Here is an 18,821-nt window from a genome sequence, read left to right as displayed (position 1 = left end):
AGAAGGCCCCCTGCGGGGTGCTCCCCCCGCCACCCCTGGGCACAGCGGCGCAAGCAGCCATCGCGCCACCGCATCCACACGTAGAGGATCCCACCACTGTCCATACGGTGCTCGGGCGGTGCTGGCAGCAAACCTCTATGTAGTGACACCACACATGTGTCGTATGTAGCGACGCCACACATGCATCGTATGTAGCAGCGCAATGCATGTGCAGCCGGCAGTTTGCCCCGCCCCGGGTGTCGGTTAGCCTTTGTTTGCCCCTGGGTATCTGAACTTACCTGGGGTGTCAATATGTTCCTGATGGCACAGTTCTCTGAGTTGTTCATCATCAAAATTCATTGAGCTCCACATGGGCTCATTGACACTTCAGATTGTGTTAGGCTTCCCCTTCCATCAGCCTCAGCCAGCACAATGTTGCGAGTTTTCGACCAAAAACATCTGGAGGATAACAGGTTATCAATTCCTGATCTAGCAAAATTTTGGCACAACTAACCAGCCTAGATTTGATTGAAACAAGGATCGAGTTCATGCAACCACTTTGGGCCATCTTCCATCTGTTCTGGCAGATCGTACAATTCCCAAAGTTCCCTGGGAAGAGGGATTGATTGTTAAACCACTCTGGAAGCTGTAGCCCTGGAAGAGGAACAGGGGTCTCTGAACAACTCTCAACAAACTACAGTTCCCAAGATTCTCTGGGGGACGTCCTGACTGATTAAAGTGGTATTTTACTGCTTTAAATGTATAGTGGGGATAGGGCCCAATATTTGTTGGATCTTCCCCAAGACCTCTGTACAGCTAGATCTCAGAGGGCTTCAGAAATATTGACATAATAGGGGAGATGGAGAAGCACTATTCAAGTCTGATGCCTGTCCATAGTCCGAGTGCTCCCTATACCCTGACCAAGTGAGAAAAGTTTGCAAGGAAGAGTAACTACTAGCAGGTTTTCATAGCCACAGACTTGCTCCTAGTAGTGACATCTCCATGGTGATTGCAGGGAGCCGTGTTTTCGGAGTGAGGTAGAGGGGTGCCCAGGGAAATAGCTGCTTGTAATTGTGGGAGGAAAGAAAGCAAAATATTATGAGTTTGCAGTTGTGCTTTAAGCAGCGATTGGAAGCAGGGGGCACCCGAAGAGAGGCCATGAGCCCACAACAAAGGGGGAAGGAGGAGGGAGGTGGAGAGCAGGGATCCAATGGAGCATGCGTTGCCCTCCTTCCTCGGACAATGAGGGAGCCCCTGCAGCTTGCTGTGAAATAAAAACCATCCAGAAGAGAAGGGAAAGGAAACCCCGCAGAACAGCTCCCAACAAATCATTCTTAATCACTCATTAACAGTCCTGTCCAAACAAACTTGGGAGGGGAGCAGCAGCATCACTCCGGCCACCTCAGAGAGAGAGAGAGAGAGAGCGCAATATTCACCCAGGCCAAATTATTACTGGTGTAGCTCATTTCTTTTCATTCATTCTCATGGCCCTGGTTTGATGTTCCAAAGCTCCTTTCATGGGAGCACATTGGTTGCTCTGAAATGCTTAATGGGGTTCCCTTTGATCAGGGTAGCACTGAAAGAAGCCAGAAAAGAAAGAGCAGTGTAAGGCAGAGGGACAAAACACACACACACACACACACAAATAGGCCCTCAGGCAGCAATCCTGTACACACGGACCTGAGAGCAAACCCTTTCAAGGTAGACACGCATAGGATGGGACTGCTACTTCTGCATTTAAAACAAGCCACGCTCGTGACATTACTGGGACAAAGTTGGCCTTAATGGCGCCAGAGCTAAACGCTTCTTTTCAATACGATGTTTTGAAGTCAGTCAGGAACTGGGGAGGCAAAGAGAGCAGTGATCTTTTGCCCGTTTGTTGAGCTGTGTCCGGGCAGTGCCAAGGCCGTCCCATGTGCATCTGTAGTGACAATTGTTTGCCTTTCTGAATCAAAGGGACTTAGAACCTGGCTAGTGGAAAGCGAATCCTTGACCTGCTTAAAACTCTTTGTGGCACCCTGGATCCCCTTCAAATGTCACACGCTTCTTTCGGAGATGGTGCAAAGCAGCCATTGGGTGGCAGAGTGCTGAACAGGGTCACATCCATACTGTGTGTTTAAAGTGCTCTTGTACCGCTTTAACAGGCATGGCTTTCACCCCCAGGAATTCTGGCAAGTTCACGAAGGGAGTTGAGAGGCTCCTCACAGAGCTGCAATTCTCATTGCTGAAAATAAATGATGCTTCTGCTGAAAATGCTGGAGTTGGAAAGCAAGCATTTTGGGGAGGAAGCATCATCAGATACTTTAATAGCCATTCTGATACTGGTGTTTACAAAGTTGAGAAATGAACAGGTGAATGATGTGTTGTTGTTTTTATTTATAGTTTAGCAACTGGGACCAGAACTTAGTGATGGAGCATGTTTTGCATGTGAAAAGTCCCATTCTCTAGTATCTCTTGTAGCAGGTGATATGTAAGGCCAGTGCTGGAAACCTGTTGTCAGTCAGAGTGGACAATTCTGGGTTAGATGGATAATTTAAGCATCCGACGGGGCATAAGGCACCTTCCCTATGTTGTTCTCCCGATATAGTAAGCAAAACTTATATTCCCATGTCGAGTGGAACAAATCATCTCTTTGTTTAGAACACATGAGTGCACCATCTGCACCTGTACATTGAAAGAGGATCATACCACTTTGAAAAGTCACAGCTTCCCATGAAGAATTCTGGGAACTGTAGTTTCTTAAGGGTTGCGAGCTGCCCATTCCTCTCACAGAGCCACAGGTCCCAGAGTTCTCTGGGAAGAGGGGTCGATTATTAAACCGCTCTGAGAATTGCAGGTCTGGGAGGCGAATAAGGGCCTCCTAGCAACTCTCAGCCCCAAAGAACATAGTACAATTCCCAGGATTCTCCGGGGGAAGCTACGACTGCTTAAAGTGGTTTGATGCTGCTTTAAATCTAGAGTGCAGATAGGTCTGAGGCCTACACTTTTACGTAGCCAACCAACCATATCATAGCCTCCCATGTGCTTAGCAACACCTCCCCTCCCCCTGACTCTTTGCAGGCATTAAAAATGGTGAAGGAGGTTATAGAGTCTCTGATGGAGAAGTAGTATACTTCTTTGAGACATTATATCACAGTCGTTGGGAATTGCTAGTGAGAAGATGCTGAGATCCTGCTTGCGGGTTTCCCACAGGCACCTTGGCTGGCCACTGTGAGAACAGGATGCTGGACTAGATGGGCCATTGGCCTGATCCAGCAGGGCTTTCCTTATGGTTTTATGTCCATATCCCATACCTGATTAGTGACTGACTGTGCTCAGCACTGTGGGTCTTAAGTTGTGCAAGACTCCTTTAGAACCATTTAAACACAAGATTCTTTTGACATATAAAGTAGAATATAATTGAGACAGCAGCATCACCACAGCTTACCTGGACAGGACTAGGCTGGGACAGGAGCACAACAAGGCTGGGGCCACACTGGTGCACCAGCAGAGTCAAACTGGTGCTCCCACCAGTCTATCGACACAGCCCCAACCATGCCACCATCCTACCCAGCACCAACCTTATTCAGGAAAGCTGCAGCAAAGCCAGTACTGGGAGGACAGCTCTGCCCAAACTTGAAGTTTACAAGCTGGCTTTCAGTGTTTTGAAGGAACATAAGAAGTTGCCTTATACTAAGTCCAGACTATTTGTCCATCTAGTCCAACAATCGCTGCCCCAGTCAGCAGGTGGTCTCTAGGGTCTTGGGTGGAGAGGGATCTTTCTCATTAACTGCTACCTAATCCTGTCCAATGGTAAGGTCTGGAACTGAACCAAGGCTCTTTAGCGTGCCCAGCATATTCTCTGCTACTAAGCTACGGCCTCTCCCATTCACTCAACCACATATTTTAAATCCGAGTTGATTTTGTACCATGTCAGCCTTCCAAGTCTTCGCTGAGGGTCTTCTCTGTGGTGGCACCCCAGTTGTGGAATGCCCTTCCCTCTGAAGCCCACCTGGCCCTGATACAGTGGTACCTCTGGATACGAACGAGATCCGTTCCAGAGCCCCGTTTGCATCCTGAAGCAAACGCAACCTGCGTCTGCGCGTGTACACAGGACACTATTCGCCGCTTCTGCACATGCGCGCGGCGTCATTTTGACCGTCTGCGCATGCACGAGCGGCGAAACCTGGAAGTAATGTGTTCCGTTACTTCCAGGTTGCCATGGAGTGCAACCTGAAAGCACTCAACCTGAAGCAACTTCAACCCAAGGTATGACTGTAATATCTTTGTTTCCAGTGCCACGTTGAAGCTAGGCTGTTGATTCAGGCTTTGGAGTAATGTTGAACCTGAACTGTGATTTGCCTGATTTTTTAAGACTGCTGCTTTTTATTGGGGGGTGGGCGTGCACCTGCAGACCATTGATTGAAGATAGATGGTGGGTTAGAAATAGATATATAGACAGACCGAAAATGAATAGTTCAAGGTATGTTCAGATCACAGGCCAACCTACCCTCAGAACTTTTGCTTTAGGCCATGAATACGTTCGACTATTCAAAAGGTTGGGAGGAATCTTCAATTTTATTTTATTTTGTGGACTGAATGTAAAAACAAGAGACAACCCAGATAAACTGAACCCATAAAAGGAAAAGAAGAAGCTTGGTAGGGGAGGCTATTTGCTAATGAAATGATGTGCTTTATGGTAACACTATTCACAAGGTAAATGTGCATGCAGTGAGTACACTTGGAGGAATGTTCCCAACCACATGTAATTATGTACAGTTCAGTTTGGTCATGTGTAGTGACTAGACAGAAAGTTAAGTGAATTCACAGAGGTTGGGGATGGGACTTGCTAACATATGCCCACATATGTACAGACACATACTTGACTTTACAGGTCTTGTATGATTGCAATGATTACTTGCTTTTTTTGTCTGTGTTTTATTTGTTTTCTGGTTCTGTGTGTGAGATAGATGCATTGCTTGTTGTTGGTTATGGGGTTCAAAGCATTGTCAGCTTTTCTTCTGTGAAATGGGCTTTTTTGTGGTGCCGACAGTTACTTAGATTTCCACATGCACCCCCTGGAGAACTTCTTGATGTACCTGCTGGACACATTTAACACCATATGGCCTCGACCTAGAGGATAGTACATTACCAGCATTGTATAGTTTTAGCAACTGAAAGCCTTCTGAGTATTCCATCCTCAGAGCTCAATACCTGCCACCTTGGAAACAGCACAATTTTTTACTGCTGCTGAAGGCAGAAGGCGAAATGTTTGCCATAAAAACCTAAATTCTCTGTTTTGTTAATCACTGCAATACATTTATTTCTACAATTTGCACAAGGTTTTTCAACCAAAGTTCTCTAGGTGACTTACAGGGGTTAAAGCAACCAAAATTGCAATGGGACGAACTAACCCACACAGCACCACAAATTAAGGAACAGAGGGAACTCGGCAGCAACAAACTTGAATACAGAAGACTAAAAGCCACAGAGCTATAACTGTATGTAGCCATAATGTAATTTAAAAGGGTCTTGCTGCACGAGGTATTTCACAGCTGAAGGGATGCCGACAAAAGGTCCTTTCAATATGTAAGTAAAACAGGCCATCCACACAAAAGGGGGGCATCCTCAATTTTGGGGGAAGCTCCAAAGTTTGCAGAAGTTGGGGGGGGGGGAGATTGAGAGAGGGGAAAGCCCCATGGATGAATTACCATAACCCTTAGAGAAGGTCACCAGTGAGGACTGAGCATGCTCAGTGAGCACGGAATGCTTGTGGAATGTTGAGAAGAAGAAAAATGGAAAACTGGGTATGATGGAGAATGGACCATCCTGAACAGGAAGATCCTTCCAAGTTCTTTAAAATTCCTTTCCCCCCTCTTCATCCCATATTACATAATCGCACCAGAACCAAAATAGCTTCTAAAAATAAGCAAGCATAGCCTGAACTTGTTGTTTCTGACCCAGGTTGACCCCAGCCAGCTAACTAATCCATCAATTCAAGCTGCATATCTTTAACGTGCTAAATTCAGCTAATTTCATATCCAGCGATGAAGGTCTTGATCCTCTGGATCACAATCTGCTTCCAGTACGCACAAGCTGGCTCGTAGTTTCAAAGCTGTTGCAATGCACCCTCGGGAGGAGCCCTATTAGTGAATATAGTAATATAGTACATTAAATTAAAAATCTTTCCCCCATCCGTGCAAACAGTGAAGTATTGTTAGTTCTCTGACTGCTTCCCACTTGTCTTTCCATTCGTCTGTACCGAATTATAACTGGAATGGAAGACACCATCGGCTTTGACACTGAAATCTGGAGCAGCTGAGTAAACTGCCTTTTAAAACGGTAGCTGGGATGAAAGCTGATATAATGGATGTTTTGTTATTTGATGGATAATAAGGGGTGGAGGCAGTGTAATTGGTGGTAATTACAGCAATTGAGGTTTATGGACTGCTTTCTAATATATGTGTATGCAAGGATAGCCAATGTTGCACTACAACTCCCATCATCCTTGACCGTCGGTCATGCAGGCTGGAGCTGATGGGAGTTGTAGTCTGGAGGGCTCCACCTCAGCTACCCCTTCTCTAATGTTTTGTGTGTGGATGCATAAGGGAGCATGAGCTTTCTGTTGTGGGAGATCTCACTAGTGTGAATCTGCCTGAATACCAATTGTTTCCCCCTTGGTAGAGAAGGAGAAAGGATTATGTAATGTGCTTCCAGAATGCTTTGCCAGCAAGGCAGTTAAAAACAAAGTTGTTTAATACATTGTGCAACTCGGCAGGCGGCACCTTGTTGGTGGTGCCTGGTTGGCACTGACCCATGACAGGGCCTTTTCAGTGGTGCTTCCCAGTTGTGGAATACTTTTTAACTGTAACTGGTTTTAGCCGCATTTAAGTGTAATTGTTCTTAGAATGGTTTGTGAGTGTTTTAGTATGATACTGCTTTAGTTTTTGTTTTTAAATTGTGTATGTGTTTGCCTCCCTGGGGTACTTGGGGAGGATTGGTGCTGCCACACTAAAAGACTATCAGTTGTTCAGATGCAGGTCAGCACACAAGATGCAAAGTTCAGCTGTGTAGCTAATTCTTTATTCAAGAAAATGGCATACAGCTCAGCAATACTTCCTGACCAGGCTTGCCCCTATTAAGCAGCTACCAGGACTGACAGTCCCCACCTTCCACTAGATCTCTGTCCCTGTTGGATGTTTCCCAAGCAGCCTCAAACTATGTCAGGGCACCTGTAATCTCTGTGTGTCCTTGGAGTCAAGGCAGGAGTGGAGCTTGTCACCACAGGAGAGGCAGACTCCTGGGATTCTCCCTCATCCTCTTGCCCCTGCTCCTCTTCTTCAGCCTCTGAGTCTGAGCTGTTCCCTGTCACAGGCTCACCTTGCTCACTAGAGCCTGTTGCTTCTTCAGCATCCAACCATTTCTCCCACCCTTCTCCCGCTGACCTCTCCTCAGTGTCCCCCCACCAATCCCCGGGCTCTGAGCCTTCCTCCTCGGGGGCTTCCCTTGGGGGTTCCCCAGCTGGTACCTTCCACCAGTCCTCGTCATCTAGCCTGTCCAAAGCTGGCCTAAGGCATTTTGCCACCTGAGGTGAAGGACAATGTGGAGGCCCTCCTTCCAGAAGCTCACCAGACTGGCTGTCAAATCTTATTCCAGCACTAGACAGTATCCTCCACCCCACCTGAGAGAAACAAGCTAGCTGTGTTGTACACTTGGCTCTGGCCTACAACACCTTTCTGCCACACCCCACACATCTTGGCCCCTGCTGCCTGGGGTGGTTGCCTCACTCTTCCCAAAGGTAGGGCCACTGCACTCAAGGGCTGCAGTCTATCTTAGGGATATGGGGGTGCTGCATCTGTCTTCCAACAGAGATGAGGGGCTCAAGAGCAATAACTGAAAGAGCTCACCCCCACTGCCACATACATAGTAGCACCTGCCGCCTGAGGCAGCCACTTCACCTTGCCCAATGATAGGGTCGGTTCTGAACTCTGTTGGTGTCATCTCTAGGATTCATCTCTGTGCATGCTCGGAATTAATATTTATTTTGCAATGTGAATGAGAACCTTGCTCAAGCACTTTCTAATTTAAGAAACTCATCCATTTTGTTGGGGGCTTTTTTGGAGGGGAGTTGCTGTTGTTTACCAGCATCACCTCTTATAATATCCCCCCACACACTTACTTTTCTGAGATGGCACATAGCTGTGCAAAACTGTTATCTGTTACATCCAGGTTCAAATTGGTAAACAATAATTAAAGCAACAAGAACCCCCCCCTCTTTTATTATTTGTTTGATTACCTTCTTCCTTAATTTCTTCCACCTATTGCTCATGCATGGATGGACAGCTTGCTTTTAGAAACAATCTTTTGCATTAACTTAGAATAAAAGCTTTGCACATTTTAAAAAGGAACAGGAGTTCTGTCAATGGAAAGTTTTGGCTGACAGTTGAATGTCCAGGCTTTGCAAGCTCTGTCTCAGCACTGCTGTCCTTAGACTGACAGAGACAATAAGCAGGCATCTCATAATCTAAACCATATATATATATATATATATATATATATATATATATATATATATGAATGATGGTAAGGACAACAACAAAATGCTTTCAGTGCTGGGTGGCAATGTGGGGAACTGAATTTCAATCACATGGGTGGCCCAGTCTGCTCACCTCTCGCTTCTCTTTGTTGGATCATTTCCACTATGAGCCTTGGTACACAGACCATCTATTGAGCAACTTTGTATTCAGCGGCAAGTATTATTCAAGACTAGATGCTTGTTTTGTTGCATCTAAAGGAAAAGAGTAAGAAGACTCCCCCTCCCCCCTTTTATGTCCTCTAGGCTGTCTTCCACTTCCATCAGAGGAGAACTGAGCTCCACAGTTTTGAGACACGATAGCGCAGAGCCTTTTCGGAGGGTGGGCCAAAGGACGGGGGCGGGGGGAGAGAGAGAATGTGAGATAGGACAAGAGAGAAAGAGAAACGCATCATTACTTTTGCATGAATCCTTTTGTATCTATTAGCAGGAAAACATTTGGGAGCCCAACTTTTTCTTTACAATAAAATAACCAGATTAAAAACTCTGTGAGTGTAGCAGAAGCAGAACACTCCCTGGAATCATTTTTATAGCCCACCCTAAGTCATACAGCTGGAACGCTCTCACTAGAACTCAGGGACAGGTGATGAAGCTGAATTTTGGAAGAGACCGACAAAAGAAAGCACTTCTTCCCATAGCACATAGTTAAACGGTGCCAGCATTAGCTCCCACAAGAGGCAGTGGTAGCCACCAACTGAGGTGGCTTTAAAAGAGGATAAGACATATTAATGGAGGAGAAGGTTATCAGTGACTGCTAACCCTGATGGCTGTGTTCAGCCTCCCAAGGTCAGAGGCAGCAGGTTTCTCAATACCAGTTGCTGGAAACCGCAGGAGGAAATAGTGCTCTTATGAGAAGCTCCTGCTTGTGAGTTTCCCATAGGCATCTGATTGGCCACTGTGAGAATGGTGGGTGAGGTGAGCTTGATTAGATGGGCCATTGGCCTAATCCTGCAAGCTCTTTTCTTATGAACAGCATCTATGTGGTTGGTGCTTCGTATCATGACCCTTTTGTGTGCAATGGCTCATTGTGCACATTGACTACTAGAGTAGTGAACTTCTTGCTACCTCCAAGCCACTGCCAGGAATGTTTTGTGGTGCTGCATGATGAGAAGGCACACCAGAGTGCTGAACGCATCCAGTTGCCTCAGGCAGCCTGAGCTGTACTGATTTCTGTAGAACAGGGATGGGGTTTTTTTTCAGTCTGAGGGCCACATTCCTTCTTTATAAGCCAGCTGGGGGCTGCATACCAGTGATGGACAGGCCAGAGACAAAAACTAGGTGGTGAAATTTATGTGGCTCTTACCTTTGAATGGTAAGCAACATTTCAGCTACGCTAAGGTCACAGACTTCTGCAGACATCCACACCGTACACACGTCTTTCCATCTTCCACCCAGGCAAGAAGCGCCAGGAGGCTTTGGTGTAGTTTGGGGAAAGGGAGCATGGACTGCAACAGGGTGTGACATAGAGATTCAGCTCTTGGGCCTGAGGTTCCCCACTGCTACTGTAGAATTTACAGGGACCTGCTAACTTCCTCTCGGACTCCTGGGAACTGTGGCTTGTTAAGGATGCTAGAGTTGTTAGGAGACCCCTATTTCCCTCAGAGAATTACAGTTCCCGGAGTAGTACAGTGGAACCTCGGTTGTCGAACACTTTGGATGTCGAATGTTTTGACTTTCGAACACCAACAACCTGGAAGTGAACGCTTCCATTTTCGAATTTGCCTTGGAAGTCGAATGGCTTCCGAGGTGCATTTCTCCATTTTTTCAGTGGATTTTACTGAGCGGCAATTGTGCCTCGGTTGTTGAACGTTTTGAAAGTTGAACAGTCTTCCAGAGTTGATTATGTTCAACAACCGAGGTTCCACTGTATAACTATTAATTCTTTTTCACAAGGAACTCTGGGAATTGTACCTCTCTGAGGAGAATAAGTGTCTCCTAACAATTCTCAGCACCCTAAACAAACCACAGCTCCCAGGATTCTTTGAGGGAAGACATCACTGTTTAAAGTGATATGATACTTCTTTAAATGGATGGTTTGAATGTGGCCTTTGTCTGAATTATGTCCCCATGCAACCATGGTGCCAGTTGGCTTTGTAACCAGGATCTGCGTAATGCGCACATCAGAGAAAAGAAAGACCACATGAACCTCTAGCGAACCCCTTGGCCTTGTTTACTGACAGTGACGGATAGTGCGTGCACCCAGCCAATTCACAATAACATTCTGGGACTGTTCCTGCTTCCTTAAAAGAGTTGATCTATTTTGCCCATGGAGGAATCCTGTGCCTTTAACCAAATTTTGAGTGCTGCTCCGTAATGTAATGTAACGTAACATGGCAATGTACAGAAGAAGGCAACAGGTGGCAGTTAACCCTGTAGCCTTGGCAACCATGACAATAATTAGCAGGGGGTGGAAGACTGAATAATGTGCTGGCTGGGGGGGGGGGGGGAGAAAGAAGAGGGAACAGAACTAGAACCCAAGGAAGAATATGTTGGTTTCATATATGAGACTGAGACTTCCTGTGTGACGTTGTCACCATGCCCTTAACAGAGCTTAAGCTTAAACAGTGCTTAAACTCTGCAGCTGTCCATTCTGTCTTTACTGGGGCCCTATATTGGATATGGTACTGCTGCTCATCAATATTATACAAAGGAGTTTTTGTAGTAGAGGGAGGGAACCTAAGCTATGAATTCTAGGGGAAATGGAACTTTTTGTAACTTCAATCCATGGCCTTTGGATGGAACCAGCTGATGAAGCCTTCCATCATTTGGAGGATAGTATAGGTAGACCGGACATGGGGAAAAATTAGAGGTGGTCAAAAGCAAATGGGCAGCCATGACCTTCTAGGCTATATACTTGGAAAGGGGGGAGATCTTCCATTTGATTGCGTAGGTGATAGACAAAAATATAGATAGATGATAGATAGATAGATAGATGATAGATAGATGATAGATAGATAGATAGATAGATAGATGATAGATAGATAGATAGATAGATAGATAGATAGATAGATAGATAGATAGATAGTATACAAAAAAATAATAAATAAAAAGACAGACTTGCTCTGCTGATTCTCAGATTGAGTTTTGCCCTTTAAAAATGGCTCTATTTTCAGAAATGATAGTCAAAGCATCTTGTAAACATCACTTTATCAGCAATTTATTATGGCTTGTAATAAGGCCAAAATAGCAGTCTTCAGTTAGAATGGAGTGTTGTTCATATCTTTCCACCACCCAGGCTAGATAACTGCACCTTGATGTTGAATGACATGTGTACTTCTCTGTGACTAAATCCCACTGACATCACTAAGTATGCATAGGAATGGGGTAACATCCCATTCCATGCTGGAACCTGCAGAGGTGTACTAGCCAAGGACAGCAGAAGGTCACAGATGGTCAGGACCATAGACAGCTCACTGTGGAGCTGCTTATGGTTACAAGTCAGGCTAGATACACACCAAAAGAAGCTAAGAACTTACTACTCCAGCAGCTATTCAAAGTGGACCAGATCCAAGGGAGCCTTGGACAAGGGGCCTTCATCCCCATCAGTTCCCACCTTGCCCCTGTCCAAGATGAGCTGTATCAGAGCCCAGAAGCATACTGGCAAAATGGTGGCAGCTTCAGATGCAGCTGCTTTGCCAAGTGCTTCTATTCACAGTGCTGGCCAGCCGAAAACATACTTCAATAATTTAAAGGGATGTTGGCGACTGGCACCAGCCGCCATCAGGCCCAATGTCAGCATGCAGCACATGGAGACAAATGCTGGGGTCCATTGTGATCCTGGCCATGGGAGTGCATTCCAGCTTTATTGGTAATAATCTGCTTTGTTTGTATCAAAGTGTTTTTGGTGTTGCTCAGGGTTGCTCCAAAATGGACCCATTAATTAGTCAGCCTGTATGTCCGTTTAGCCCAGTACCCTCTGCTCGAACAGGATCCCCCCTTCACCTGCTTCTACGGTACCTTTTAACTGGGGAGACTAGTGGTTGCAACCCTCCTCAGTCAAAGCGTGTGCTCTCTGACTGAGCGACAATCCCTCCCTTAAAAAGAAACTCCCTTATACTATTGTTGTACTAGGAACTATGGTTTCTCCAAATCCCTGGTATGGGCAGTTTGAAAGAGGATCAAACAAATTCATGAAGATAATAGATCTAGAGTGGCTGTTAGTCATGGTCGCTAAATAGGATTGAAGCCCCGTCGCAGCAGTCCAGGATTGGAAGCAGTGTACTCCTAAATGCAAGGTTCTGGGAGTAAATAACTGGGAATAGCCATTACTATCATGCCCTGCCTACAAACTGCCTAGAGGTGTCTGACTGGCTGGAATGATGGACTCTCTAAACCCTGGGCTGATCTAGCAAAGCAGTGCTTATGTTCTAATGATGAAGGTGAACTGGCCCATAGTTTTGTCTAGTCATGTAACTCTGTGCACGCACATGTGTGTGTGTATGTGTACATGCATGTACACAATATTGTGTGAGAGAGTGTGTGTACATGTGTGAGTGAGATATCCCCCCCTTTTTTTCTTTTAACTGGATGGTTTTAATGAAAACACAACCCTCCTGCAACAAGGTGAGCGGAAGTAGACCAGGTGGCATGCCTTTGTGTTGAAGATAGTAATTTTTTCATTTACTAGTGTCTGTGTTTCTTGCTTCCTCCTGTCTGTTTTGGGAAATTGCCAACCACTTTGCTATCTCCTGTCAGTGATGGATTGAGGCTGAAAATGGGTAAACAAAACTTGCATTTTGCAAGCATAGATAGTCACGTGTTGGGAGCTGCCTTAGGCTGAGTTAGACAACTAGGTCCATCAAGTTCAGTACTGCCCACACTGACTGTGGCAGCAGTTTTCTGAGCCATTAAGCAGAGGACATTCCCAGTCCTGCCTGGGGCTGCCAAGGATTGAACATGGAACTGTCTGCATGCAAAACATGTGCTCTACCACTGACCTTACTGGCTGGCTGTTTGTGAGACATGCCACCCCCAATTTACCCATATAAGCCTAATTAAAGATGGACATGGGGGGTGGAGTTTCCCACCGCCCAATATTTTATCCCATGCGTGTGGCTTGTTCCTTTTTCTGAGGTGGAACACAGGCTTCTGTTATGAGATAAACTTGTAAGTGTCATGTCTGGAGTGTTAGATCCCATTTTCAGACTTTTCTAATAATACAGTGTCTTGATTCGAACCATGTGCCTGTCAGATTCTAACTTGCAGGCTAATATTGAAGCACCGTAACAATTTCCAGAGAGAAATTGTCAGGGCTGCCTCTAGGTCCCAGCTCACAGAGGACCAACGCTAGTCAAGTAGTAACGTACAAAAGTCTTTATTGACGATTAGTTTCCATTTCCAAACCGCAGCGTGCAGCTCTACGTCTAGAAGCTAGACCGGCGAAGCTCCATCTGAGTCTCCGCCCCCTGTACACCAGTTTAAGACTCTAGCCTTACTCCACCTCTTCCGTTGCTCTTTCCTCCTCTGGGTCCTTCTGCCCCCTGGGGTTTCCTCCTTTCTGGACTCTTCTGACGCTGACCCCCCTGATTCTTGCCCCTCCTTTCGGCGGGCTTTAGGACCTGGCTCCCTATCCGGGCTATCTGCTGTGCCGCTTGCCTGTACATTTGAACTTGGCGCACGCGCCCAGCCGGCAACCTTCCTCTCGACCGTTTCCCCGCTCTCCGATGGAGGCGTGGTCAATCCTGACGCATCTCCTCTCGCTGGTGGTGGGAACACTGGTCCCGATGCCTGGGACTCCTCCCCCCCACTGCGCTCTGGTGGGGAAGCTGGTCCTGATTTCCAACTGCTGCTCTGGGAGTCCCCGCTGGCCCCTTCCTTCTGGGGTGTCCCCTTTGGCACCCCCCTTGCCCTGGCCATCGGCGCTCCCTTCTGCGAGTCTTCCGATTCGCCGGACAGACTCCAGGAATCCCTCGGGCCACTGTCACCCCCTAAACTGCCCTCGGATTCCTCCCCCTCGCTCTCCATTTCCTCCCTCTCCTGTGCCTCTGCTCCTGAGCCCCTGACAGAAATGTAGAATTTTTCTATCTTTAGACCCTTCTAGTAATGTTGGTTCATATATTACCAAGTGGAAACTTTTAAGTAACCTAACAGTTCTGACAACTCCCTGAGAAGGGTTAGTTGCAAGTGGCTTTATACCAATAATGGCATGTGCTGGAGTCTCTGTGTTTTATAATATATACACCAAATGTAATATACACCAGAGATTTTCCTTAAGAGAATTTGCATGGCACCCTGGCACCACCCCTCTTGAACATCGGTATAATAGCATTTGGTATATTTCAAATAAGTAGAAAGGGTGACCCAGTAATATCAGGCTCTGAGAGGGCAAAAAAGGACTAATCCTCTGCTGAGTGACAAGTATTTATTATCTGCACAAATAAACAGTGTCATCTCAAACTGTAAAAATGGGGAATTTGTGACTCAAGATAGTTACATAGGCTGCAAATGCTGGCACCTAATCCTACAGTTTTTGTTCAGTTCCTCATTGTAATCTGAGGAGGGACTTTTGGACTCCTCAGTTCACCTTTTGTGGCCCATATTGGAAAAGAGAGGAAGAGCCAGGGCTTTTTTTCCCAGCCAGAACTCACCAGAACTCAGTTCCGGCACCTCTCAGGTTGGCGCCATTGCCATTATAAGAGAACAAGGGAGGTGTTCATGGTGAGTTCTGGTACCATGAGTTTCTAGAAAAATAGCACTGGGAAGAGCAAACTATTGATACGCATACACTTGTTTGGTTTGTAACTGATAACATTATTTATTGTATAATAGTGAAATAAAAGGTTTGCTGTTCATGGGAAACATCCTGCCTTTTTAAAAAAACCTTCTTTGTTCTTTTGCAGAGAGTTGGATTGAAAGATGTCTCAGTGAAAGTGAAAACAAACGTTATTCCAGTCATACATCTCTGGGGAATGTTTCTAACGATGAAAGTAAGTATATGTCATTTTCAGTAGACTTGTATCGTCAGAAAGGACCCAAAAGCTGTACAGTAGTGTCCAGTTGCATCCATACATCTGATTGGGGCCATAGTTAGGATAAAATGACTGGTGTTGCTACCTATAACACAGCATTATTTTATTTAAACAGTTTATAGGCCAGAGTTCTTCGGAAGACTTGTCATGTTTTACACCATTATTCTAATGTACTATAATGTCACTTTAAACAGTCAAAGCTTCTCCCTCCAAAAAATTTGGGAGCTGTAGTTTATTAAGGGTACTGATAGTTGTTAGGAAACTCTTGTTCCGTCCTCAGAACTACAGTGCCCAGAGTTCTCTGTGAAGAGGGATTGATTGTTAAACCACTCTGGCAGTTGTTGCCCTGGGAGGGGAATAGGGGTCACCTAACAATTCTTCGCACTCTTAACAAAAAACAGCTTCCAGAATGCTTTGGGGAAAAACCCATGATTGTTTATACTGGTATCATAGTGCTTTTCAGTGTGAAGTATGAATATGGCCAACGATATATGCAACATGATATGTGTGTCTTTTGTCCTTTAGCTTAGTATTGTAACGGTTTTCTTTCCCAATACCACAGTCCAGTACTTATTTACTCCTAAGTAATTCCAACTGAATTCTGTGGTGCTTACTCCCAAGTCATTGTACATGGCATTATAGCTTTAGTGGTGTGTGCATGAAGCTGAGATGAGGCAATTTATTAAGAGAAAATGGACAAACTGTAATTTATTTTTTAAAGGGCAGGGTCTTGAATCTGCTTTTTGCAACTATCTCAAGAGCCAGTTCACATCTGCATGTGCAACATTTGATGACACTGCAGAATGTGAACACTCCAGTAAGAAGGATGGACTTTCAGGCAATTTGAAAGTGGATATGAGCATTTTGTCTGTGGCACTGTCTCTGCGATGGCTCTTATTCACCATCTGTGATGGCTCATAGAAGACACGTGTTTCTTACAGTCATTATGGGTGGGCGCAGATGAGACTTCCAGAATGGTCTCGGTAAAGTCCCTCAATGCAATCCTATGCATATCTACTCAGAAGTAGACTGATTCCAGGGTGGCTTAGTCCCTGGTATATGACTGTGTTACATCTCCTAAGAGGATGATAAGGTTATCAGTGACTACTAGCTATGATGACTATGTACTAGGAGGCAGTATGCTACTTGCTGGGAATCATGGTGAAAAGAATGCTGTTACACTCAAGCCTTTCTTCCCATAGGCATCTGATCAGTGAGAATAGGATGTTGGACTAGATGGGCCTTTGGCTTGATCCAGCAGAGCTCTTCTTGTGTTCTTCTGAAAGGATATATTAGTTGGCTTTGAAAGTGGAGGATGGTTAATGGAGAATAAGGCTCTCAGTTGCTACTAGCCACCATTATTATTATTATTATTATTATTATTATTAGTCAACCTCCATGCCCACAGACAGTGTACAAATGAATAGCAGCTGGGGAGCAACAGTGGAAAGAGGTCAATGGACTCCGCATCCTGCTTGTGTTTTAATACTTCTAGGTTTAATACTAGGTTTGTAGGTTTAGTACTTCTAGCATGTTCAAGTGGCCAGATCTGACTTGCTGGGCTTCTAAGGCAGATCATCCAAACCCTGTTGAGAAGCTCCCTGGAACCCATTCTTGTGCTTTGTTTGGCTGATGTTTAGCCGTAGGCTGTTACGTGGCCACTGGGTGCAGCCTACTGGCCAGCTTGGATGATGTCAAGACCTCTGTGAGGTAGTTTGATACACTCTACCTCACGTTTGTTAAGCTGATGTCAACCCACTGTCCTTTGTGATATCATTGGCTCAGCAGTCTTAGCTCACTGAGCCCGATTTTAAGGTGCCGGCCTCTGTAAAGATTTTCACCTGGGTAATTCCAGTTTGATATGTGTTAATGACAAAGCCCCAGGCAAGTGAAACAGCCTTTCACTCCTCGATGGCTGTAAATGGAAAAGGAAAGCTAGCCATGAGGGAAGGGGATCAGATGCACCAATCAGAACCAGGTAACTCCATTGTTCTGCCTCTGTAGCTCCTTCTCTCTTGCCACAGTACCTCTGTGAGGAAGGAAGGGGCCAGTGTTTGCTCATCAAACCTGTCCTTAGGCTTCATAGGCCTCAGGAGGAGGTGGACCATTGCATCACAACCACCCCCTCAGCATCTGACCCACACACTCTTTGGATGGGCTCACCTCACCCATATATCAAATGGGAGAGGAATGGAACCCTCAAGTTGTCTGTGAACGAAATAAAATACTATCTGAAGAGTAAAAAAATAGAAAATAACCTGTAGTCCCATAGCCTTCTGACAAGTGGCTGAATCCATAGCAACGGCTGCTTAATATCAAGTCAGACTGATTGCCCAGTTCACCCATTATTGTCCACTCTGACTGGCAGCTCCATCAGGATTTTTCTGGGGTTCCCTATCTTTGAAATAAATTCCATAGTGCCTGTCACACCTTTACAAGCTCAGTTTTCAGAGAGAAGGTGATGGTATCTTTCGCTTACAGCTGTTGTTACCATCATATTAATTGATTAATTTCTAAATATAGGCCATCTATCTCTCTACATTGTTCATTTCAAAGAACAGGCCTGACAAGGCCCCTAGCTGAAGTGACTTACATTCCGAAATAAGGGGAAACAATGGAGGAAGGGGGAAATGGAGGAAGGGGGAAGCAGGAGATGAGTATATGATTATCTTGAATACTTGTACTTTGGTTCAGTTACAATAAGGTGTAGGGAGTGATACTAAGCTCCAGGTCAGCCTTTGCTGGTACCCTCCAGATGTTTTAGACTGTGATTCCTTTGGTTAGCAAAGTCACACAAACAACACAAATAGAATCCAGAGAGAAAAGTCTTGAAAACACTATAATCTCCTAAAACAGTATAATTTTAGGAGAAGCAAATGGAGATGTTTTGTTTTTCTTACTTCAGGCCTTGTACATTGCATGATGACATTCAACCAAATGCACAGAGGAGAATCTCTCAGAACTATACAGCCAATCAGGGTACATGCTGCCTCAGTGCATCAAGGCAGAAACACTCAAGGAGGATGGAAAGTAGGGCTGGTGAAGGGATGTGGCCAAGGAGAGTTCCGAGGGCCAGATAAGAGAGCCCCAGCGGTGGCATTTGACTCCAGATCTGAGGCTCTGCAGCCCTGTGTTAAACAAATGACACGCTGATTCACACTGACTCCAGCTATACTATGCAACTTTCAGAGTTTATCCTGGGAAGCATGAGATTTTATGTACAGTGGTTAATCCTGCATCCCCCTTGTCGGTGCTTTAGTGGTTTGACTGAAAATCTCTTCTCTCGTATTGTTTTCTCGCAA

The 18,821-nt window shown here is 45.5% G+C and overlaps 1 protein-coding gene across 3 annotated transcripts in view; it reads left to right on the top strand.

Moving 5' to 3' along the window:
* The window catches only part of RFX4 (regulatory factor X4), a 62,467-nt gene that overhangs the window by 9,175 nt on the left and 34,471 nt on the right, over nt 1-18,821 (top strand). For 2 of the 3 annotated variants that reach the window (XM_081928254.1, XM_081928252.1), the window contains exon 2: nt 15,391-15,477. In XM_081928254.1, coding sequence (XP_081784380.1) covers nt 15,391-15,477 — 87 coding nt within the window. Of the gene's footprint in view, nt 1-15,390; nt 15,478-17,292; nt 17,498-18,821 lie in introns of those variants that run through there. The other variant, XM_081928253.1, reaches the window with a different exon arrangement.

Source organism: Podarcis melisellensis (assembly GCF_964234715.1).
Source record: "Podarcis melisellensis genome assembly, chromosome: 10".
Taxonomy (NCBI): domain Eukaryota; kingdom Metazoa; phylum Chordata; class Lepidosauria; order Squamata; family Lacertidae; genus Podarcis; species Podarcis melisellensis.
The sequence above is the reverse complement of the archived record's forward strand: the minus strand, read 5'-3'. Positions and strand labels throughout refer to the sequence as shown.